This window comes from Macrosteles quadrilineatus, unplaced genomic scaffold (genome assembly GCF_028750875.1).
Source record: "Macrosteles quadrilineatus isolate MER2022 unplaced genomic scaffold, UCM_ALF_1.0 Scaffold_4__1_contigs__length_99947679, whole genome shotgun sequence".
In the NCBI taxonomy this organism is placed as follows: Eukaryota; Metazoa; Arthropoda; class Insecta; order Hemiptera; family Cicadellidae; genus Macrosteles; species Macrosteles quadrilineatus.
Window position 1 is genome coordinate 11,409,007 of NW_026542597.1, and position 24,636 is coordinate 11,433,642.

General features: G+C 36.6%; 2 protein-coding genes across 4 annotated transcripts in view; one reads left to right on the forward strand and one right to left on the reverse strand.

The window, feature by feature from the left end:
* Positions 1–3,862, forward strand: part of LOC128993247 (MFS-type transporter SLC18B1-like) — a 29,917-nt gene extending 26,055 nt beyond the window's left edge. For both annotated transcript variants that reach the window (XM_054417029.1, XM_054417030.1), the window contains exon 12: positions 494–3,862. In XM_054417029.1, the coding sequence (XP_054273004.1) occupies positions 494–748 (255 nt within the window). In that variant the 3' untranslated portion in view covers positions 749–3,862. The remainder of the gene's footprint in view (positions 1–493) is intronic.
* Positions 3,863–4,349: 487 nt separating this feature from the next.
* Positions 4,350–24,636, reverse strand: part of LOC128991626 (uncharacterized) — a 109,361-nt gene continuing 89,074 nt past the window's right edge. For both annotated transcript variants that reach the window (XM_054414677.1, XM_054414678.1), the window contains 18 exons: positions 24,291–24,615; positions 23,503–23,624; positions 22,671–22,871; positions 21,850–21,962; positions 21,256–21,332; positions 20,563–20,738; positions 19,870–20,007; positions 15,268–19,452; positions 13,697–13,839; positions 13,149–13,233; positions 12,385–12,504; positions 11,699–11,809; positions 10,799–10,937; positions 9,852–10,096; positions 9,022–9,202; positions 7,646–7,923; positions 6,900–7,045; positions 4,350–6,118 (listed from right to left, as the gene is read on the reverse strand). In XM_054414677.1, coding sequence (XP_054270652.1) covers positions 5,921–6,118; positions 6,900–7,045; positions 7,646–7,923; positions 9,022–9,202; positions 9,852–10,096; positions 10,799–10,937; positions 11,699–11,809; positions 12,385–12,504; positions 13,149–13,233; positions 13,697–13,839; positions 15,268–19,452; positions 19,870–20,007; positions 20,563–20,738; positions 21,256–21,332; positions 21,850–21,962; positions 22,671–22,871; positions 23,503–23,624; positions 24,291–24,615 — 6,983 coding nt within the window. In that variant the 3' untranslated portion in view covers positions 4,350–5,920. The remainder of the gene's footprint in view (positions 6,119–6,899; positions 7,046–7,645; positions 7,924–9,021; positions 9,203–9,851; positions 10,097–10,798; positions 10,938–11,698; positions 11,810–12,384; positions 12,505–13,148; positions 13,234–13,696; positions 13,840–15,267; positions 19,453–19,869; positions 20,008–20,562; positions 20,739–21,255; positions 21,333–21,849; positions 21,963–22,670; positions 22,872–23,502; positions 23,625–24,290; positions 24,616–24,636) is intronic.

Here is a 24,636-nt window from a genome sequence, read left to right on the forward strand (position 1 = left end):
TGCTTTTCTTTTGAGTCAATGTGAGCCGGTACAGTACAAGGGTGATTTGTACAGACAAAATTTATTGGCAGGTATCAGGATCTGAACCTACGACATCCATGTCATGAATTTAAAGTCTTATCGCGCTACTAACTGAGCTTTTGACTCGCCAGATTTGATTTGATTATTTAATACAAGATAATAAGCTATTATGTATGATTATATCGTTATTAACCAAAGTAACAACATCAAACAACAAAGTGCCATCCTTGTGAACCAGACGCAACTTAACTTAAAATCGTCATCAATCATCATATTTTTCATGGGGATGATAAATCAACAATAAAGTATGCATAATCTACAAAAAAATTACTTGCATCTCAAATTAAATTTAAAACTGCTTAGATTTCTGTTTTTGTCCTTTACCAATTGTGTGATAGTTACCATACGATTCTTATAAGCGAACATAAAGCTTCCAAAAATATTACTAACCTCTGCATTTTTCTCTTTGCAGTTTGTGGTATGCACATGCTTCATCACGTTTGAGAAGAAAAGAAGTTTACCTCCGAACAGAGTCCGTCTGCTCAGCGAGAGATATGAGACTGAAGACGACACCTCGGACTTCGAACACGTCCAAACACTTAACAAGGGTAACATTCCGACCAATGCATTGTTGGGATGGGACCTTGCTAGGAGTAAATCCAATAGTTCATCGGGTGGGATCCCTTCAGTGCACAATGGATACGGCAGTTTTACTCATCCCTATTGACAATTGTATCTTTCTATGAAAGCATTAACACTATGTCTGTAAGACCAAGTTTAAAAACAGGTTTATGATAACCTGTGTGGCATAAAAACTTGCTGCGTTTACAAAAGGGAAAAATGATCAGAACAATCCATCTAAGACTGTTTTATTGGTTAAAATATTTTTTAAATTTTGCTTAACAACAAGAAAAAATGGTAAACATCTAAACAGCTGATGTTTAAAGCCTGGTTAACCTTAAAATTGTCTCCAGCAGATCCTTAATGATGAAAAAATATAAGGTGTATGTTAAATATTCCTTGTACGCACTGTCACAGAGAATTAAGGTATAGAGGAAACACGCTTATGGGACAAATGTGCGCCTTTTAGCTCTATTTTGCTGTGCTTGGAATACTCTTATGATGCACAAGGAAGAGCCTGAGCAGCGAGCACTGTGCGGAAATTCCTCTTTCATAGGGCATAGGAGGGTCTTCCTCCAACGTGAGAGTCGTAGTACATGAGGGTGAGCGGGGCAGTGTTGGACTTTGCTGTAGACACCACTTACAGTGTACCATTGAATGTTTCCTCTGTGCCTTACTTCTCTGTGGTACTGCACACGTAATACCGTGTTTTTAAAACATGGTTATGTAAACTTCTCATAATTCAAAGAAGGTATAATCCCGAAGTGTTTGAGAGAGTCTTCTGTTTATGAATTACAATGTGAAAGGTGCTAAATCTTGTAAATATTTTTTCTCAACTAACATAACTTTACTGATGTTATTTTGGATGTTAGTGCTAAGATCTGTATAGTTTTCATTGTTTGATCTGAAGGGAAGATTCAGAAGGTGTTAAAAATATGTGATATTTGTACATACATGCCTTTCAGCTTACGTAGTTTTTTATCTGTTTATTACTTTATAGTTTATGTGAGAGTAATCATAATATTTATAGGCTTGTTTAGAGTTAACACAATTTTGCATTTATTTTTAGTGTTTTGTAATTTCTCTATGGTCTGGTCAGGAAGTAAGTTTTGATTCAAAATGAAGAAACAATTATACATTTTACGGATGGTTTTAAACTGCAATATCACTAATATATGAGGACATAATTAATCTTATTGAATATTAAATTTATCGGATAATGAAGTAGACATTCCATCTTTACCAGCTTTTGACAGTCTTTTATTCTAGAGAACACATTGGAATAAGACTCAAGCTTGGTTTCGATTTAAGTTTATGATCTGATCTCACGCTGTTATGAATCTGTTATAACTTAATGTTTGTACTCAAATGAATGAGAAATTTCTAGCTAATAGAAACGTTAAATATTGTTTGAATAATTGTCGTTGAGTATAGCCATAGCTCAGGAAAAGTATAGGCCATATGGAAATATAAAAAGTACAGTTTTTGGAATTTTCTCCGGGCGCTTTAATCGTTTAACAACGCTTGAATGTACAAAATTATCGGTCTTTTAAGCAAAATATCATGTTTTGAGATAAAAAATGGGAAAAACAATATTTTTTTCAGGAAATGAAAATGCCTATGGAACTTTTTCTCCTAGTCCGATCAAACTGGTTTGCAAACTGATTTGACTAATTTAATAATTTAAATTGGGAACCCGAGTTATCATGCTAACACACACACAAACACATATAAATTTGAAAAGATGGTGTTTTTCGCTTCTGGGGACCTCAAAAGGAAAAAAAATTAATCCGGTCGAGGGTCTAGGTCTTACCATGAGACCTATGGTAATAGCTTAAGGCCCAGCGCACACGGTGTGTGACTGTTTTACAACAACTGTTGCAAACCAGTTGCATCTGAAACCAGTTTGCAACTGAAACAAAACTTCTGTCCGCACACGGTGTGACTGTTTTACAACTACAGTTGCGTCCATTGTGCAATAAGTGGAGTGTCAATTAAGCAGTTACGTTGCTTTAAAGCCTTAAGAGCGCTAACTATGTCAGACTCAGACGAAGAAGACGTTATTAGCTATTATCAGTTCTGAAGACAGCGAAGAGTACTGAGAGAGCATTGGGTTCACCCTTATTTGAGCAAGAATGTTAGTCCTAGGCTGTTTGTAGCAGCTAGAGCTAGTCGGATAGGATATTATAAACACTTAAAACACTATATGGAAGTCAAAATACTACCAAAATACCACCAAACACCACAAAAACACCCCGTGGTCTCGTGCAACTTAAGTCTCCAACGCAACTGCAACGTCGGGCCCACGGTTGCATGTGACTGGTTTCAAACTTCTTTTGAAATCGCTTACAACCAGTTGCGTCGTGTGCGCCTCCCCACTGCAATACATTGCCGAGGTCACAAAGCAGTTGCAAGCGCAACTGGTTTGCAACGAAAGTTGTAAAACAGTCACACGGTGTGCGGTGGGCCTAAGCGGAAATTCGCTAACAGTATTTTACAGTAGCAAATTTTGTCAGGTGTTCAATTGAATAAACTTTTTTTTCTATTCTTCAACTGTCCAAATATTTATGATGGGATGTCTACCTCACAGTATCAACAATCAAAGCTTCTATTTTATCTATGGTGAAACCATAACCACATTCTAAACTGGATGATACAATGGACACTTCAGTGCAATTACTGAGAGATTGATTTTGAAAGCCAAAGCTGCATGTGACATATTGATTTGTATATGTTTGTCTATCACCAAAGAAACTCAGCCAGGAGATCTGTTTTGTACCTGTTTTCAACCATTGACAACAGACTTTTGCTGAGTTGCATTACCTACCACTTCCGTGGTTAATTCTTCACTTGGATGGAAGTTACAAAACATCGGCAGAACTTACTTTCTGATCAGTTCTAATATTCAGGTTAAGTTATTGTAAATACAAAATCGGTAGCACTAGCTTTTGTAATTTTGAATTTATTACTAGCATCTTTGATCAAAATAACCTAAGATTTTTAAGTACATTGGATAGTTTGACTGCTGTAGGAATCCTAGATATTAGTTTCACTAGATTCCTGACCAAAGTGTCAGGCATGTTAAGCTAGTCATAGGATCAGAAACTCGTTTCATTCCAGTATTACTTTAAGGAGATTTGTTTTAAGAAGCCATGTTGGTAATGAATCATATGTTTTCTATATAAGAGTGTTTTGTAATAAAAAACTTGTTTTGAAATAAGAGTGTAATATTTATAACCACATTTCTATTTTTCACCCGCGCATGTAGAAAGCCCCCAGAGCTACACTCGTCAGTGCTAGGTCTTATTTAACTTAGCAGAGGAAACATGCTTATGGAACAACTGTACGCTTTTTGCGCTAGTATGTTGTGTCGGAAATATATTTGTGACGAGTAAGGAAGAGCCCAAGCAGCGAGCACTATGCGGGAACTCCTATTGCACAGGGCACAGGGTCTTCCTCTACCATGAAGAGTCTACATCAGTTCATGAGTGCGAGGGGGGCGGTGTTGAACTCGTGCAGTGCTAGACACCACTTAAGTGTTTCCATTGAGTGTTTCCTCTGTTGCTCACTTCTCTGTGTCACACGCAGGCGAGACTCGACAAACAAAAAGCGCCACTATCCGCAAAATGCTGTGACAAACTACACTCGTAACTGTATGTCAATTGGTCGAACAGGATTTCAGGAATTCTTTGAAATGAATCAACACATTTCACTGAATAATTATGTTATTCTAAACAAAACTGTACAAATTAACAATTTCAATATAACTAATATACATGGATTCAACATTATGAAATACAACAGTACTTATGGACGGATATAGAATTAGACTATGATACAATAAAATATCTTACACTAGGATAAATGCACCTATTTATAAATGCAATTTGTTGTTTTTCTTTTAGAAAGAGGTATCCTGAACCATACCTGTGGCAGTTTTTTTTTCTATAAAAGTATCTCGTAAAGACGTATATTCTGTTTGTTTTTAAAATAAAGACAATTAACACTAGAGTTGTGTTATGAAGGAGGACTATATCTAACTGACTAATATTTACATTTTATTACCTATACTAAGATGCTATTGCAAGGCACTTTTTTGTGAAGGACTTATAAAATATATAATTTACAATAATTCAAGGCTAAACTTAGCAAAATGTTAACAAGATGGGTTTACCAGATTTTTAGACATGAACAAATGAAAATAATAACTATATAAAGTGATTACCTTGGCCAAAATTTCTCAAAGTACTTTTTATTTGACTACGCACCAGCCTTTCAATTGGTAATTCAATGATATTTTATGTCGAGATTTGTTGACCTATAACAAGCTTTTTGAAGTCAAGATTAATATATTACAATGCGATCAATTTGCGATATAATAATTTGGCACCGAAGAAGCATTTTTACATGTACAAAATGTTAAAAACTATTTCAAACGTTATTTACAAAGTATGAATACTAAAATAGTTTACATCCAACCGCATGCTCTTGGAAGACATCACGTTGTCTAACTTACAACTACTTACAAGTCTAACAATATTACAAGTGTTTCCTTTCCTATGGTTGACGAGTTCTATCATGGCCAAAATGAAGGAACTACCCACAAGCCTTGCGGCATTCTTTGAGCATTCTATAAACATTAACGTACACATGGCATCCATTTCTAGCTGTACAATCTTATGTCATTACACCTAATGATTTTATAAACGTCATTGGAAAAGGATTCTGTGAAACAGGTGAAGAGAAGAAGAAGTTACAAGAGGGTCAAAAGAATAGCTGTGAACAGTCACTCGTAATGTACCATGAGATTCAATACTTCATTATATTTTAGATCAAACATGATAATTTTGATGTTGTTTTTGACCTTTTTTCACTTAATTTGTAAAGATAAAACTTTGAGTGTTTTAATCTCTGCATAATATTTTACAACCACACCTCAAAACTGTTTTGAAACATTCAATCAATAGTTTTTACAAGAAAAATTATTCTTTTTACCAACTTAAGAACAAATATGTTTCACAGAATAAAATCTACCTACTTAACAAACTAATTCAAAACGAGTATGATTCACATGTACAATAATTGCTGGTAGACCTAAGTCTACGCTTCACAATGGTAAAGAGCCAAAGAATCATTTACAATCTTCGATGACTAGCTCAGTTTACTTCACTTAGTATTCAAACTGAACGTTTGATAAGTCCGTCAGATCCTAATTTACATTTCATTTTTTACTTCAGTTATATCTTCCACAACTAGCGTGAGAGTCCTAAGTCGATTATCACCTGCGCACGTTGAAGGTGGACTTGCGCTCAAACCTGCTGCCGACAGTGTGCTCGATCCAGCCGCGCACAGCAGCCACAGAGCTGTAGATGGAGGGATGGAAGCCGCGGCCGCAGTGACTATGGTAACTCAAGATTCCCTGTAGTTCCCAGACTCCTCCTTCGCTGACACACATCAGTGGCGCTCCTTCGTCCTTCTACACATCACAACACTAGTTAGACAATGACACGTAGATTTCATTATTACTAAATACACCAGAGTTCATACATTGAGGCAAAGATAAGTAAGGAGTGGAGGAAGAGTGTAGAATGGTTTGAGACGATATGTGCAGCTTTGTTACTGACTGAGATCAGCTGTTCCTATGTTAGGACCATTCATTAAAAGTCCAATAGTCACGGATAGTTGGGTACAGTTTTGAACCATCAAGCTTCTAACTTTTTCAGGATCGAACTGGCAAACCTCTCATTAGTAAGCAACCCACAATCCATTTGGTTCACAAGCTATTATGTATCACATACACACATAACTTTGATAGCTATGTGTCAAATCAACGACATATTATGTTGATTAGAAAGTGGTTGATTTTTAGAATTTTAGGTACCAAAACCACGAGCTTATAGCTTAATTGCTACCATCATCCATGATCTCTTTAATTAAATATATTTTGTTAACAGAAACTGTTTCTAAAAAAATCTTCAGAGAGTGAGAATTAAGTTTTGACCATGCAGGGTTGAAACACCCTCTAAATGTAGTTATGTGGATATCCTATTGATCAATATAGTTACAAATTTAGATGATGTAGCATAGAGCACAAGGACCAAGGTTTCCACGATTATTTGTAACAGACTTTTCTGGATCGGAAAGAGTCCATTCTGTCACAAGAGACATAAAACTTTACATTGCACACAAAAAAGCCTTTATAAGAGGTTTCTTCAGAAGGAAGTAGTAGAATTGTATGTATGTACATATACACTTACGTAGCAAGGAGTTTTCTCTGCATCTGTGAAACCTGCGCAGATCTCATGGTGGGACACAAACCCGGCGTAGTGTTTGGTGGAGTTGCACTCGGCTAGGTCTATCGTAGGCACCGGCAGATAGTGCAGATACTGACTAAAGTTGATCTCTGAAAACACAGAACATTTACTTGAAAAATGTGTAAAAATATGAATACATTATACGTTTTATTTTGATATTTGTATATCAGTTTTATTTATTTTTGGACTGTGCTATGATTTTTTTGTCAGATTTAAAATAAGGATTATTGGGTCTCACACAAAGATGAATTTATAATTTCAATTTAGGGTAGGCCTACAAGTTTTAAGTTACAAGTAGAAAAAAAATGTTTAACCTTCTATCTTTAGCTCAATGAGCCGAATTTTGTCAATTTGTACACTGACACGCCAAAACAGAGTTTATGCCCTGTAGGATGAAACTAATTTCATTCAAATCCTTTACCATTGCAAAGAAGTTTTCATATTTTTTTCCAAATCAAGCTATTTTTTGCTGTAGGAAACATTTTATAAACAGCTGCTCTAAAGTGTTGTAGCAGTGCGCAAGGAAACAAAGTAGTATATTTTTATTTTACAAAAGCAATACGTAATGTTACGATGAAGGGTAATACAATGTATATATTTGGAAAGGCCAATTGTTATTCCAAAGCTTATATTTTCTATAACTCATATTCATAAATTTTGCGCTCCTATCAAAAGTCAAGGTTACTAACCTCCCGGGGAAGTGTAGCCCCAGCCTGCAGTGACGCAGATCTGTCTAGGTTCTATCTCCTTCTCCGGCAAACAGATGGCTCCCACGTAGCGAGAGAGAGCGAATGGCTCCTGCAGCGCTACGAGCACCACGTCGTCCGAGTAGAGGAAGCGGTTGAACTTGACCTGGGGATACGGAACCATCTCTGACACAACACGAACTTGAGTCTCAGGCTTGTCAGTTTCGAACATGGAGCCTCCTCCGAACGCAACCCAGCCCTCAGACATCAGCGATTTGTCCCTGAAATAAGAATTTTCATTTAAAGGAGGCAGAAGTCGCAATCGTGAAAAAATATTGAATATCTTCTAAGGTTTTTCAAACATAGACATCATCATTGTCACCAGAGGTCACAGAAAATCATCTCTTTAATTTCTGAAAATCTTTGCAGATGCGTTCTGTGATTGAGAAAGTAAAAGCTCAGCTCAACTAAACCTATATTTTACAAGTTACCTTGAATTTTAGTAACGATCCAACTACCTGCTTAAATTTTGGTCTATCCGAATGTGTGGTACATTCCCAATTGATTCTGATAATTAAGGTTCATTAAGGTGTAGTATTGTTCTACTCTACTAGAAAACAAGGTCAAAAAAGAATGTATAAAAGATACAGTTAAATTTTGATACAAGTTAAAAAAAGGACCAGTAAATACGTTTATATATAATACTAGCTGGCCCGACAGACGTCGTCCTGTCCTATTGTGGTTTTATGTCACATGCTCGTTCATTTTCAAGATGAGCTCGTTCGCATGGCTCAATCACGTCCTGGTTGAAGTTCGTTCGCTACGCTCACTCATCTTTAGGTTGAAGCTCGTTCGCTGCGCTCACTTGCCTTCAGGTTAGCTCGTTCGCTACGCTAACTCGCCTCCAGGTTGAAGTTCGTTCGCTACGCTCACTCACATTTTGGTTGCAAATTAGCTATTCTCATAACTTAAAAAAATATAGTGCTGCACCCTGTTGGTAAACCTATTAACTTTTTAATGTTATTGAACATCACAGAATCAGATAGTTTAGTTGAACCAGCTGTTAAGATTCTTTAATTCCATTTAAATATGAGTATACTCATAAGGTTAACATGGGAAACTCCAGATCCACTGGGGCGGAGCCCTTTTGACGGATCTGCATCAAACTTCACACAAACCATCCTTGAATAATGCTTAATAATGCCTGAAATCTTCATTACAATCTGTCGAGCGGTTTTGGAGTCCATAAAGGACAAACATACTAACAAACATACATTGGATTTTATAGATATAGATAATAAGCACTATATATAATAACAAGTTTAATTCAATAATTATCGATCTATTTCATTTTTGTTTATCTTAGTGGTACAACATACCTGGAATGCAGACAGTTGTAAGATGACAGAAGCCAGCGAGGACTGATGATGGAGGCTGTACAGGATGCCTTTGTCTTGTTCTGGTAGAGGATGGCCACTGACGGCCATTGACCGTTGGCAGCACTGTTACCACCAACCAGTCTGGCCGCAACTCCTTCCGATGGCCCAGGGTTGCCACACGCTGAAAAAATATTAGAATTACAAATTACAAGTAGGTTTAGTTAACTCTTTAGCTAGACTTGCAGAACACAAATTTTAACTTTGGGACGAGATGAGAAACTATTTTGTCCCTAGCACAAGTGAAAAACCACACAGAAAATGTTATAGTAACCCAAAAAAGGAAAAAAATGCTGAACAAAATGTTGAATCATTTTTTTTCTTGTTTACGCCAGTAGCATTTTCAGAGGAGGCTTGTAGAGGGGGAGTATTTAAACACTTTTATGGCAAGCAGTCAAAACCAGGTTTTGGGGATATTCCGGGATTCGAACCTGACCCTCCCACTCTGAAGTCTGAGATAATAACCACTGGGCTAGCAACGCACCAAATGTTGTTAAACTAATGTGTGAAATTGTTGTTCTCTATCTAGATTTTTCCTGTATTACCAACTAGACAGTTCACCATATGGTTGTTCTTTTGAGATTATCCAGCTTTGGCTAGGTTTGTGTACTAATCTTGTGATGTAATACAGTAAGTACTTCCACATTAGCGGACTAGATCACATTCAACATCCAAAACGTCGTCAAAACTTGTTTTTCACAAAAGGGAGAATGTTCATACCATAACTCCATAGCGTATGATCAACATAGTATTTAAAATTTCAAAAGACTCACTGAACTCCTGGCAGGTGAGTTCCACAAAGGCCTCGCAGGGTTGGTCGCTCAGCGTGACGGCTGCAGTAAGACGATGTCCAGAGTCCCATCGGGCGTCAGGTTTGAGCGTGAAGTGGCGAGTTGAGTTATCTGCAGCTCTCATCTCCGTGAACTGTGCCTTGGCAAAGCCGAGACCTTGACAAGCTGCATGGCTCCACTCGGGGGTCCAGCCAGTGGCGCAGACAGGCAGCCACTCGTCCTTGGTCCTGGCGAAACAAATGTCCTTGATCATTGGGCTTTCAACCCATTGCCATGCTGAAAATTGGACTACCCGATTTCACACAGGAATTCCTTTATTTTGCTCCTTTTAGTGACTTACAAAAACGACCTTCCTTATTCATTATTATTTTATCTTGGATTATTATCCGTCCCTGAAAGCTTGGAAGACTATTCACAATTATCTATGTACCAGCCTATTTCACTCGATTGTAAACAAGACGGTTGCGTTGGTAAGCTACAGTGTAATAAATTGTTTAAACTTATTGCCTGTATTCTTCTGAACTTCCTAATGATAAAACTGTATGTATTATGTTCAAACAGAGAGTTGAAAAATTAAATTTAATGCACATAAATCATTGCATTATACGTTAATGAACGCGCACTCATATGGCAGTTCCACATGCTTTCAGGTCAGATTATTTGTCTTTCCTAGCAAAGCACTTAATTCAGAATACAGCTTGAAGATGAACTGGTTGGAACACTTAATTTTGTTTGATTTACAAAAGGATGATTGACACTTTCAACTTAAACCAGTGACAAGGTTTAAAGGTTCCAATTAGGCTCCAGAGTTTAAGAACATTTGTGATAGCCAAGCAAATTAAAAAGCTTTATATGAAATTTGTTATACGAAACAGTCATTCACTGAACCCACCACTGCTTTATCTTCTCTACATCATCTTTCACATTACCTGATCTGCAAGTCCATGGCGTCCACTTGTACACAGTCCCACTCATCACTGTTGTCTGGACACTGCTCAACTCCATCGCAGACTTGTGCTGCGTCAACACAACCTCCCGTGCTGCAGCGGAACTGGTCTACCGAGCAGTCTACACAAACACAACAATGGTTACAGCTGGTGCAACAGTTGTGGTGTTTGGTACAGTACATTTAAAAATCCAGTTATATTGTAACATGTGTATAGTGATCGCGGCAAACTCCTGAAAATCTCCAGCAGTTCTCCATAAATCCTATAAACATCATCATCGTTTTCCACGATTACAGTAAAATCTTGAACATATTCTACGCTCTTGTCATCATATTGTCCTCCGCAATTAGGGTAAAAGAGTGAATTATTTGTCAAATCTTTTTCAGATGTGTTCTGCAATCACGATAGTAAAAGGTTGGCTCCACTCTGCCTATAAAGTAACACAAATTTCAGAAAAAGCCCAACCATACCAACCTTTGACTATCCAATTATGGTACCGTCTCAAATGATTCAGATAGTTGGAAGTCTGCTGTACTCGAAAGGTACAAGCCATAATTCAGTCACCTGCATTTGGATGTACTATCTGATTGGTTTAGCATTCTGTGTCATTACCTCCTCTCTGTTACTCCTCTTTAGCCACGTAAACAAAGACCTATGGTTGGTTTTTTGCCAGTTTGTGTTGATTTTTATAGTCTTTGTGATTCATAAATAAATACTGATTTCAATTAAAGATAAACTTGAAGTAAAACTTTTAACTCTTTGCCAATCGGTTTACATAAATTTTCCGTATTATTTGACCTTACTGCTTATTGAAATTTGCCACGACTGGCCTAGTTCAGATAATCGGGACTACTATGAATTGCCAATCAAATGCATAGTTACCACAGAGTTTCTCGTCTTCTCCATTTGCACACTCCGGCTCTCCATTACATCTCCAAGTCTGTGGGATACACCAACCCTCGGGACACAGGTACTCGTTGTTACCACAAGATGCTGCAACATTACAATCACTCAACATCAGACAGCAAACAGGAACGACAAGATAATTTTGTCAAAAATCTACAGCCTACAAGGAAAATACTGTTGTTCCTTCAAAAGGGGAGATTGTGAGTTTTGAATTGATTTTAAATTTAAAAATAATCAAAATAGCCTATATAATTTATTTTAAACAATATTAAAATAGATTTTTTTTCAAATTGCCCTACATCCAATGAAAGTTCAAACTTCCATACATCAAAATCGGAAATTGCCGACAAGAGGTCACTTTTTGTTTTTCACCTCACAACAAAATTTTTGAATCCATGTTTTTTTGCGTTGTCAGTTGGAGACCGTTACCAGACAAACACCCTTACTTTGAAGGAGAATCCTGGTAGCTATGATGAGACTCAGGATACTTCTTCAGAGTAGGGCGAAACATCCTGCAGCAATCACAAGCTTACAACACAATTGAGGCTGAAAGCTACTATCTTAAAACACCAGCCGTGAAAGACTAGATTCAAGAATAAAGTTCTATATGGATCGGTATAAATATGGTGACTGGTGAGTTTTTATGGTGACTGAATACTTACTCTGGCAGTTGAACTCGTCAGTATGGTTGTCACAGTCGGGCTTGCCGTCGCATTGCCATAAAACAGGAACACAGCGACCGGACGGACATTGCAACTCATCAAACAGGCATTTCCATTCATCTGCAACACCACAGATTGTGAAACATGGGCAAGCCGTTGTTACTTATTGGTAAATGTAAGTACCCCCACCACAGCAAACCTGACTAAGGGAATTTCCATTTCCTGATTGGATTGTTACTAAAACATTACCTTAAAAAATGTCGTATTCCCTATATAAATCACATTACATATAACGAGAACCTAGGTTTGTTGATACAAGAAGGGAAAAGTGTGTTTTTTTGTAAAACGTTAATAGATAAGTTGAAATAAAAGTATTTGCCAAGTTTGATCATAATAATTTCAAAACCAAGCAAACTACAACAGTTTACTTTTTCTCCATAAGAATGACATAGAAATGTACAGTTTTAAAACATTTGTATTTCAATAGCTTATTTCCTTTATGAAAAATTCGCTTACAGTCGGGACCCTTGAAAGTTTGCAGTAGAGGGAAGAGCCTATTTACCACGTGACTTCGAAGTAGCCATTGAGGACAGTGCGGTGTTGCCAAATCTAATAATACCAGCTGATTTGAAAATATTGTTTAGTATTTTAATTAGTGTCGTCAACGGGCGATATGGCAACGTCGCTCTAGCCTTGTCTTGTGATTGGCTGCCAACTGCAAACTTTCGTAGTCCTGACTTTAAGTATAAAATGATCACACTTACCACAATTCTGCTCATCGCTCCCATCGTTACAGTCAACAATGCTGTTGCATACTAAATGTCTCTTTAGGCACTGTCCACTGGCACACTGAAATAACAAAGAGAATTTGAAGAATGTACAGTAATTGAAGATCTAATTGAGCACACTTCTAAACTATTGTAAGCGTATAATAATAAGCAAATAATGACTAAGGTAATTTACTTATAATTACACACTACAAAAATTATATGTTTTCAGATGTTTCTAGGGCCTGATGACCAGTGTGACTTGAAAATAATTGTTTGCCGTTTTAATATCTTATATATTTTCAAAATCTTGTAAATGTTTACAGTGTAAGTGTAGATATATTGAATAGTAAAAATAGCCTACACTAATACAAGTTAGCGGTGAGAAGAAAGTGGCAACGCCACAATACCGGCCTACCAAAACAGCTGTTGCACTAATTCATAATGGCTATGATAGTAAGATGCAGTCAAAAGGTAACTAAACACCAACGCGTAAAATTCTAATCAAGAAGTTATTTGGAAATGAATGGGTGAGCAAAACTTACCTGGAAGTTTCCAGGACATCCATCTTGGACACAACCGGCTTCATCTGATCCATCAGAACAATCATTGACTGAATCACACTTAGCGGAGAGTGCAACACAGTAAGCGCCTTCCCTGGTGGTTCCGTTGGTGCATTGGAACTGGCCTGTAGCATCAAACAAACACATCTCACTGAGGTAACTAAAGTATAACATTGTACCTTGAATATTTATCAAAAAGTAAATTAGATAGTTTATAAACTTTTGACTGAATTTAGGTGTTGTCCATACATAGTTGGAATTAATATCTTATATTTTGAGTTATGAGCTAAGTTATAAGTAGTTACACTTATAAACTAAACTATGAGTAAAATCTATACTTATTTAATACGCAAGCAGGTTTTTTGTGACAATTACTCCTCCGAAACTACCTACTGAACCGATTGACATGTTTTCGGTGTCATTGGAAAGAGCGTAACGTGAAGTTGTGCAGGAAACTTTCTTTTTAGGAAAATAATTAGAGAGTGAGGCCCTTTAAAGTTTTGTATTTCTCCATAAGATTAACATGGGAAACAAAAATTGTTATGAAACTCCAGCTGTTTTCAGAAATTAAAAGTGAGAAGAAGAACATAATGTTAATTGTAAACAGTCAATGAGTGAGAGTGCCTGAATAATTTTATATTATAAAAAGAAAACTGAATTAACACTGCTGCATTTCTTAGTAATCATTGAAAGAGCAGATTTGCAAACTATATAAACATAGGAAAGTCATAGAACACCACCAAGGAGAAGAAATATGAATAATGTGTTTTTTTTAGAGTTTGTATTCATTATTATGGACAACTTAATGTTTATTATATCGATCTGTTATGTACATCTTGAGTATTTCCATAATCTTTGAGTCAAATCTTTTAAAGTCACAAGAAATTATGACTGTTATTCGAAAAAAAAAAAACGCCTTTTACCAATTGCTCGAAATCGAGCAACAGGGATACTAGTTAAGTTTTAATACGTCAATGTAATAGAAGTTTGTATGTTTGGACAAGCAGCTGTTTTCTGACCTCTTTTTAGATTAATCATTGTTTACAGAAAGGGACCTGTAGAGGCAGCTGAGTATGGTATTTTTACCGGTCAGCTTTCTTAATATTCTTTAAACAAAATTACCCTCTCCCGTGCATAATAGACTTGTCCACTATTTTGTCAGTTGTTGTGTAGAGTATTGTAATCATTTACAAATTAATTTATTACAAAAGATGCATTATGATAGATAATATTATAAATTCCACATGAAATGATTGTTAAGTCAAAAGAAACTAACAGTAGTCAAACCAAATGATAAATCCAAAAACTGGTATTCTAGATTTTGAAGCGGTGAAATTATCAAAATATTAGTAAGGTTAATGATGTGTTATGTTATTCAAAATGTCTAAATTAGCAAAACGCTTATTGTAAAAACTTGTTACTAATGTTGCTAATAGTATGACAAAAAGTATAATTCGCAACTCAACTGGGAAAGTGTTTATCGTACGAGCGTGATATGCGATTGAATTCCCTTGTAGCGTAATACACTATAACTTAATAGGATATTTTCTTACCTGAGGCACACTTTGAGAATCCAAATGGTGAATTTTTGTCCACGGTGCTCATGCCCATGAAAGAATCATTCAAAGACTGATTGTTTACTGATTCAAAATGAAGCTCTGTTGATTTTTCCTTATCTGATGGAACATTCTCTTTTACTGAATCGCCTGGTTTGTTTTCTTCTACCTTTTCGTTATTTGCATCTTTGTTTTCCTCAGCAATAGTGGGTGATTCTGCAAGGATTCTTTCAGAAATTGACGGTTCTGTGTTGACATCCTTTACTGATTCTGGTGACGTTTCATCAGCTCCGTTGTAAACTGGCTCATGAACGTCTCCTGGGCCAATATCAGATGACGGTTTTCCATCTGACTTTTTGTTGAATTTCTTCTTATTTTTCTTGTCATCTAGTTCATACACTCCATTACCGTAGTCTTGATTGTCAACAGGGTGATGTGGAGAGGTTGTAAGTGAAATAGTTTCATTAGAGCTTGATTCAGTGGCTGGATTAGAAGATGACTCTACACCATGATCTTGGGATAGTTGGTTGAACTTGTCTGCCTTCCTTTCTTTATCCAATTTATTTTTCTTTTCATAAAGTGACTTAATTACTTCAGAGTCGTCATGCTTAACTGTTTTCTTTTCTTTCTTCTTGAATTCGTTTTTCTCATAGGAATCTTTTTCATTGAACGCATATTTCTCTGAAGACTCGTCATCTTCATTTATGTTCTGTAAAATCAAGCCCTGGTCATAAGAGGTGCCATTAAAAATATTATCATTCACATCATTTATGTCTTTGTTTGTGTCATTCTCAAGGTCTTCAGCATTCAATCTCTTACTACTTGAATATTCATCTAAGAATTCAGATTTTTGGAAGTCATAATTGTCATGTGGCATAGGAGAAGTTGTGCTTGAAAACTGAATATGACTTTTGTTACCATCTTTCACAAAATTGTCTACAACTAAGCTAGAACTTGTTGATGTATCCTGCAAGTCAGTATTCATGGCTGGACTAGAATTTGAAACGTCTTTAGTAAAAATAGGAACTTGAGTTGCACCTGACTCATTTGAAAAGTCAGAAAAAGAACTCTCTCTTTCTACTGTTCTTGGATCACTTGCAGTTTTTACTTCATGGTCGAAATTATTTTCTGTAGAGCCAAATGTTTGATTGGTGTCATACAAACCTATTCTGGGGTCGTTATTTGGCTGTAAATGGATTTCAAGGTTATTTTCAGTGCCTTTGCTATCAACACTAATTCGGGGGTCTTCTGAAGTTTTATTAACATGTAAATGCTCAAGTGTTTTAGTTTCATCCATCAATCCAATCCGAGGATCTTCATGAGGACTAATGTTTGAAGTTGTTCCTTCAGTAACAGATTTTTCAACAATATTGGAGTGTTCATTCAACTGTTTATCCAAGTCATTGCCATTAGTTTGGCTCTCATTTATATAAGAAGCAATTTCTCTTTCTTTAACTTTGTCATTACTGGGTTCAGTTGGTGTGAATAAAGGATTGTGAGTGTTCTCAGGAATGCTACTATTTAGGTCAGAGTGAACAGTTGTAGTGTCAGTCAAATTCGTTGTATCCACACCATTTAGTGTAAGAGATTTTTGTTCATCGGTAACATTTTCATTAGATGTTTCTTTCATGACAGATTCCTGACTGTTAGCTGTTGTCCTTTCATTGTGAAATAAGGGATGTATTGTTGCCTCAGCATCGTTCAAGAAAAAATCCAAACTCTTTTCTTGGTTCTCGTTAACTTTACTAACAGGTTTTTCAGATGTTGGGTTAGTTGCCTCTTTATCTAACATAGGGAATAGAGGAACAATTGTGCTCGCAACATCATTGAGTACACTATTGATAGGTGCTCCAGTGGTAGTTTTATGTTCGGTATTTGTTGTAGAGTTCATGTTTTGCTCTTGCTTCTCTGGAACAGGGAAGAGAGGGTTAATAGTGGTCAAGACTTCATTATCTAAAGAACTACTTGCAGGCGATTCTGACGAAACTTTGATTTCAGGCTGTAATGTGGTTGTTGACATTTTCGCCTCAACAGGAAACAGAGGGTTTATCGTAGTGTCAATATTTGACAAAATTGATGAATCTGAAGTGGATGATTCATCTTTCTTCTCATGCACTGTGTTATTCAATGTTGAATTGTTTCCTGATGTGAAAAGAGGATCTATTGTAGTTTCAGAATCAGTAACAGACATTTTGATTTGTTCTTTCACATCCGGAAACAATGGATGCACAGTAGTCTCATCATTTGACAGCCAATTGTGAGCAGTTGTTTCACTAATATGTAAATTATGTTCGTTTACACCTAAATTTGTTTTTTCGTTATTGAGAGCATTTTCTGAATCATTAGGTAGTTCAGTACTATCTTGTTCTTCAGGACCAGAATCATGCTTCACAGTACTTACTTCAGCACTGTGCTCCATAACTGAATCATGGATGATGTGCATCACACCAAAGGACTTATCTTTACCATTTATCAGATCAGACATTGATAAATTAACCACTGGTGTTCCTCCATTGATTCCCTCACTAAACTCCATAGGGTCTATTTCCTCGGGTGGTAAGGTTGTAGTATCAACAGCATTAACATTTTTAACATAGATATCATGTGGTATTTTATCATCGACATGAGATTCGGGATTTTCATTTGTCGGAGGCATCTCATTTTCATGTGTGACCCCAGAATTATTGTCAGTGCTATGACTCTCAGTTTTATCTGAGCCAATTTCATGATGATTTTGTTCATACTGATTATGAAGTGTATCTTCATGGTTACTATGTTTTTCATTTGGATTATCATAAGTTAATGATGGGTTCTCATCGATCTCATTAACATCGTGAGGCATTTCTGTTTGATTATTTTCAGCACCACTTGGCACAAATGCAAATATATCACTTCCATGAGATCTTCCTTCGTATTCTAGATGTTTGTTTTCTTCTGTTGATTTATCATCAACCGATGGTTTCTCGTGATGTGGGTTATCAGAGGCAGAGTCGTGATATGATGTTAAAACCTCCTTTATTCTTTCTGAACCTGTTTCTAAGTGATGTTCAGAATCATCAGTCATAGGTCCCTTGACTCCAGGTAAATCAGTTACTGCAACCATAGATTCTTTGGGTAAGTCTTTTGACTTATCCATTTCATGTTCATGCATTATTTCAATGTCCTTTTGTGATTCTGTTTTTAAATTTTTTTGAGATCCAGCTGATGATTCGGGTTCAGCTGATGGCTCTGGCTCTGCAGAGGGTTCATGTTCTGCAGGTGGCTCAGGTTTTGCTGAAGGTTCAGGTTCTGCTGAAGGTTCAGGTTCTGCTGATGGCTCAGGCTCTGCAGAAGGTTCAGGTTCAGCTGATGGTTCTTTTTCTGAAGTATGTTCTACAATGTTTCCAACATGATTAACTGACGATTCTTGGTTTTGTTGTGGTTCAGGTTCTGCAGAAGGTTCAGGTGATGGTTCAGGTTCAGCTGATGGCTCGGGCTTTGCAGAAGGTTCATGATCAGCAGATGGCTCAGGTTTTGCAGAAGGTTCAGGTTCTGCAGATGGCTCAGGCTCTGCAGAAGGTTCAGGTTCAGCTGGTGGTTCTTTTTCTGAAGTATCTTCTACAATGTTTCCAACATGATTAACTGATGATTCTTGGTTTTGTTGCGGTTCAGGTTCTGTAGAAGGTTCAGGTGATGGCTCAGGATTAACAGATGGTTCAGGTTCAGATGCTGGTTCTGGTTTTGAACTTGGCTCAGACTGTTGGTCTTTCATGTGTTCCAATGCAGTATTTGAGTTTTCAGATGCTGCTTCATGTTCTAATTTTGGTTCAGGTTCAGCAGATGGTTCGGGAGCAGGAGTTGATTCAGACTGTTTTTCAGACATATGATGGATATTCATATTTTCAGATGGTTCTTCATGTTCTGATTCAGATGACGGTTTTGGCTCCGATGAAGGTTCAGGCTCAGAAGAAGGTTCAGGCTCAGAAGAAGGTTCCGGTTCAGAAGAAGGTTCAGGTTCAGAAGAAGGTTCAGGCTCAGAAGAAGGTTCAGGCTCAGAAGACGGTTCCGGTTCAGATGAAGGTTCAGGCTCAGAAGAAGGTTCCGGTTCAGAAGAAGGTTCCGGTTCAGATGAAGGTTCCGGTTTAGAAGAAGGTTCCGGTTCTGCTGAAGGTTCTGGTTCTGCTGATGGTTGATGTGCCATCTCTGTGAACAATACAACTGGTATTTAGTTTTTTGAAGAGAATAAATACACTTACTAATATGCTTTACCTATCTAGTTATTGCTTAAAAGAACACCAAGAGTTATTAGAAAAAAGTGTGTAATTTTTACAGTGCTCTAGTGTCTATAAGTAAGTATATGTGACTCATCAATAAACAAATAGCCTTCATGTGATGAGGTTTCGTCATACTTATAAATCTAAATTAATTAAAGTAGCCAACACATCAAAGTAATTCAGAGGTGTTTATTTTAGCTGGCAAGGGAATTTGAAATTGCATAAATTTATACTTTATGCCATTGTGTACTTTATTGACCATTGTGAATAACCTTTTCACCAGGATCTTAAAATTTAACACTGTCAAAAATTAAAATAAGTCTATGAAATCACAGACTAGACCTACCTGGCTCCTGGCATGTTTTCTGATCGGAGGCCAACACGAAGCCGTCTGGGCAGTGACACATGAACTCAAGAAGGTCGTAATCAAACTCACAATGATCAGAGCACCCGGCGTTGTTCACCTGGCAAGCATCCACGACGCCTGCAAAGAAAACCATTATGTGTAAGATAACCGAGCTTAAACGGTTTACATGCTATTACCGATTCCATTGGTTGGGACAACTAATAATTTGGGAGCTAAACAGGGTTTTCAGTTAAGCTACGACTAATTAAAAGTACTTCGATGGCTTTGATCCAAAGATATTATATTTCCAATTGCTTGGTGCTATAATTATTTATTTTTGACCACACAAGGAGTAATGGAAATTGTCAGGGAGGTTGTCTCCCTATCCCCAAGTGAGTAGGTATGGGTCTGCAATTAGATGGGTTAGGTTGGATTGGGTTATACAAGTAAAACGGTCAGTCAAATAGTGAATGATTGCCCTTTACGATCACTAGGGGGATACCCAGACTTTACAAACCAAGTAGCTGCATTATCCTAAATTAGAGAGCCAGATCTGGCTCTGCAATTAGAGGGACAATGTGTATTCTGAAAATTGCTTTAGCTTTTTATAAGACTTTATGTTTGACTCAGGTCAATTGTCCATGAACATTTTTAACTACTTAGATTGGTCACTGATAGGAAGCGAGAACTTACGTTCAGCCTGTAACGAGTGCAGTGGCAGCCGGTAGTTATACAGAAAACCGTCAGTTGATCGTAAATGATCCTGTAGCCTTTGTTTCAATGAGTCTGCCGTTACTGGATCAGGTGGGTTACGGATTCCTTCCTTGAACGTCCATCCAATCCTGTACTTCACTACTACACTGCCAGGCCTGCAAAAACATTGTTAAAATGCAATTAAAGCTAATGTAAATCAGCACAGTGGTCATTTAGATAATTAAAATTTCATTCATGTGAGGGAGGATTTATTGAGTAAAACAAAAAGCTAACAATTAAAGCTTTCTTTTCTCATACAAATGTTGTCAATAAATAAAGGCAATTAATTGTAAATAGATTCAATAACAATTACAGTATCGTAAAATCTGATCAAACAGAAACATAACATTAAATTATTTCATAAAATGAATCAGTCTTGCAAAAATTACTATTTAGAACAAATTCTCACCCTCTTCACAGTTTGGTTGTTTGAATAGAGTGACCAGACGAGAAACTTGGTAAACCATTATTGTGAATCATATCCTAGATATTTTATTCCTTCCATTTAATTCAACCATTAACTTTTGGTTACTGTCAATAACTATTAACTGGCTTCACTAAAACTGATCAATATGTAAATTTGTGTAAACGAATTATTGCTTTATTTGAATCTAAAATGGTAAATATACTTACGAAAACTCCAGAACCTTGACAAATATATCAGCTGGTCCATAGTTTAGTGTTTGCCGGTCAAAGATTGCCATTTTCAACTGTAAAATGAAAAGTAATGTTTTAAATACAACATGTAGTGTTTTACTATCAGACATAACTAGGAAAGAATCCAAGCATATTGTCAACTTCAACTGAGCTGTCCACAGATTTAAAAGGTTCAACAGACGTATGAACTCTTCATGAGTCTCACACCAAACCAGACGGAGACGGGATTTGAACTCTGAACCTATGGTGCTGGCTCCTAGCCTGGACAGCCCCTTGGTCTGCTCGACCATTCATCAGGCCAGACAGTCTACTGCACTAACACCTGTGATTAACCCAAAGCCCACACAAATTTGACCTTAACTTTACTTCCAGGTTGTAGATACATTTTAGGCGCATTAGATGTTTTAGTTGAGCTATGTTTGGTTATGTTACACTTTATGGGCAATGTATCCGCATATATATATATTTTAAAGGTCTTAAGCTCATTTGACCAGGAACAGTGCTCAAAACACACCTATGGTTCTAGTAGCCTAGTGTTTTTTTCTAGCTACAAAGACATCTTTTTCTCACCTCTTCCTCAAGGGATGTTGCGAGGGTTGTGAACTCCATGGAGCTGTGGTTGGCGAGGCCTGGAGTGAACTCCATGTTGTCTATCGTAACTTGACCCTCTATCGAACGCTTCACTGCAAGTTAAGGACATATTTGTAAAAGACTTGAAATAAAATCTACTTGCATCAAGATTTCCAACATGTTTCTAACTTAAAACTCACACTATCCCGGGAGGTGATAACATGTTTTTTTCTATCTTTTGTTTATATTAATATTCGAGGAGAGCATTTCATGAAAAAAAATTTTGAATAAGAATATGTACATTTTTTAACCTTGTATGTGTGTTAACTCCAAGTTAGCAATAAAATAATGTTTTTAAACTTTAAATCTCTGCAATTTGTATGGTAATTAACAACAAATATTATACAATTTACACATTTTGAGATTACAGTATGTGTTATTATTTAATTTAGGGAGAAATAGTTGATGTATTCGGATTGGAAATATTTCTATCAATCGTTGTTGGGATAGAATTACACACTCCCTATGGTAATTACAACAAAATTTACTAGATACAATGTTTAAAATACTTTTTTAAATACTATCCATAAGGTTGTTATCAGATATCCACAAGATCATGTACGTTCCATTATAATTCTGTTTGAGGACCCGATTAGCTTTAGTTAACAATTTGGAACTTAAAAGGAGAAATATTAGTATCATGCGTCTCTCCTTCCATCTTTATCTTACAAATATAAATATCAAAATGAATATGCAGTAGGATGCGGAACAGCGGAAAAGGTTAGATAAAAATTTTACAACAGCTGAACAGACAGACTTACCGTAATAAGGTGACTCGGTGGCGGGTGGTACGAAGGATGTAGACGAGGGCGGATCAGCTGTCTGAGAGCTACTAGGGGTGGCTGGGGTTGTCGATGGTTTGGTACGTAACCCACCTCCTACTGCTCCCAACCTTAGATCTGTTGTGCCAAAATTCCTACTTTCTACCGGTGTTGACTCGTTTTCATTTGATAGTGCTCCAGCTGAAAATATGAAAAACGTACTTGATCAGTACTCCATAATTTATAACAAAGCTAATTTCTTTGTTTGAGGTTCATTTTATGTGATGGTAAGTTATATTATCATTATCTAACTGATTTCTGTGCATGTTCACAATCAGGATTAGTAAAAACCATAATATATGATTTTCACTACTGGTGGAAAATGTCCGCAGTAACCTGTTGGATAATGATACAGCTATTTTCCAATTACTATAGTCTCGATTATCTGATTTTCTACTATCTGATCTTCTGTCTTATCCAACCCTCCCTCCAAATGATTGGATACTGGGAAAAATGTAATGGTTTAAATAAAAGACAACTGTAAGGCTATGGAATAGATTTGATAACAGAGTTCCCTGATCTTACTTTATTTCCTGATTTTACTACTTACAGGTATCCCATATCCCTGGTTAGAGTAAGATAACTGAGACAAGAGGATAGGGTGAGAAAGTAAATAATTAATTTGTTCGTCTATGTTGTTGTCGCCGAACTTAAAATTCATTGATATTCCTATTTCATCACGGTTGCAACAACTACGAGGGTAAAACTTTAAAAATATTAAGTCAGTAAACTAAAAATAAAATTAGTTTTGAAAAAATCTGAAGGTACTTACATGCTGCTAAGGCGATGACTAAAAGGATTCCTACAAGAATAGCTAAGCCCAGTGTGACAAGAACACATTTCTTTTTGGTAGGAGGATGCCGCTTGTCTTTTGTTACATATAGTTTTTCTCCTCTGAAACAATATAAATATTAGATAAATCACTGAAAATATCTGTAATTGTTGATAGTGCTTGATTTCTTAACTGTTACAATAGAGAGGAAATAAATCCACCAGGAGTTTTAGACTCTTCCTCCCAATTCTCCACCATCCCTCTATCAATAAACCTTTATAGGTAGCTGCTCTCCAGAAAAACAAAAATTTGATATAAGGTAAAAATAGTTTCTGGGCATAGAGGATTCCAAACAAAGTCCCACTTATTGCTTACCTATATTGAGGATAGGTCGATGTAAAAGTATATAATTCTGAGGAAGGTAACATTTATTCACAAAAGTAAATAAAATAACAAATTATCTCCAAGCAATTTTGTTTAAGCCTTCACATAGTATACCAGCACACAGTGCAACAATGTGAGTTAAAATATAATGTACACAAAGAAAGAGAATCATCACTCTTTTTAAAAAAAGTGATGCAGGCAGTTTTAATTTCAGATACTCTAAGAAGACAATGTTTGTATACACATTGATTCCTCAGACTTATAACATTAGAATGAGGAGTTTTAACCACTTTTTAACATTTCCCATAGGGTTTTTTTATGAAAAAATAAAAATGTTTTACACAAGGTACTAAGGTAGGCCTACACTAAATACACAAAACTTCACGTGTTCCTTTGTTTCCTACCTGATATATTTCCTATGTTCATTGACTGGCACAAAGTACTCGTCATACGGATCTCCCATGTCCACTTCTGAGGAGTCTCCCTTTTTGACTGGGATTCCGTTGATTCCGTTTCCGAATGGTTTCATGTTAACCAGTTCCAGGTTCACAGCTTCCGCCATCTCTCCTTCCTTCTTGTTATCTTCCTCAGGTTCTGTTTTGCTTGTCACCGTCGTGTTCAGGAAGGATCCATTGCTCGTCGGGTCTCGGTGATGTGTTCCGTTAATGTTTAACTTTACTTCGTTACTCTCAAAAGCTGGATTGTCCACTCCATTTCTTGATGATGTGTCTGCGAATAAATTTTAATATT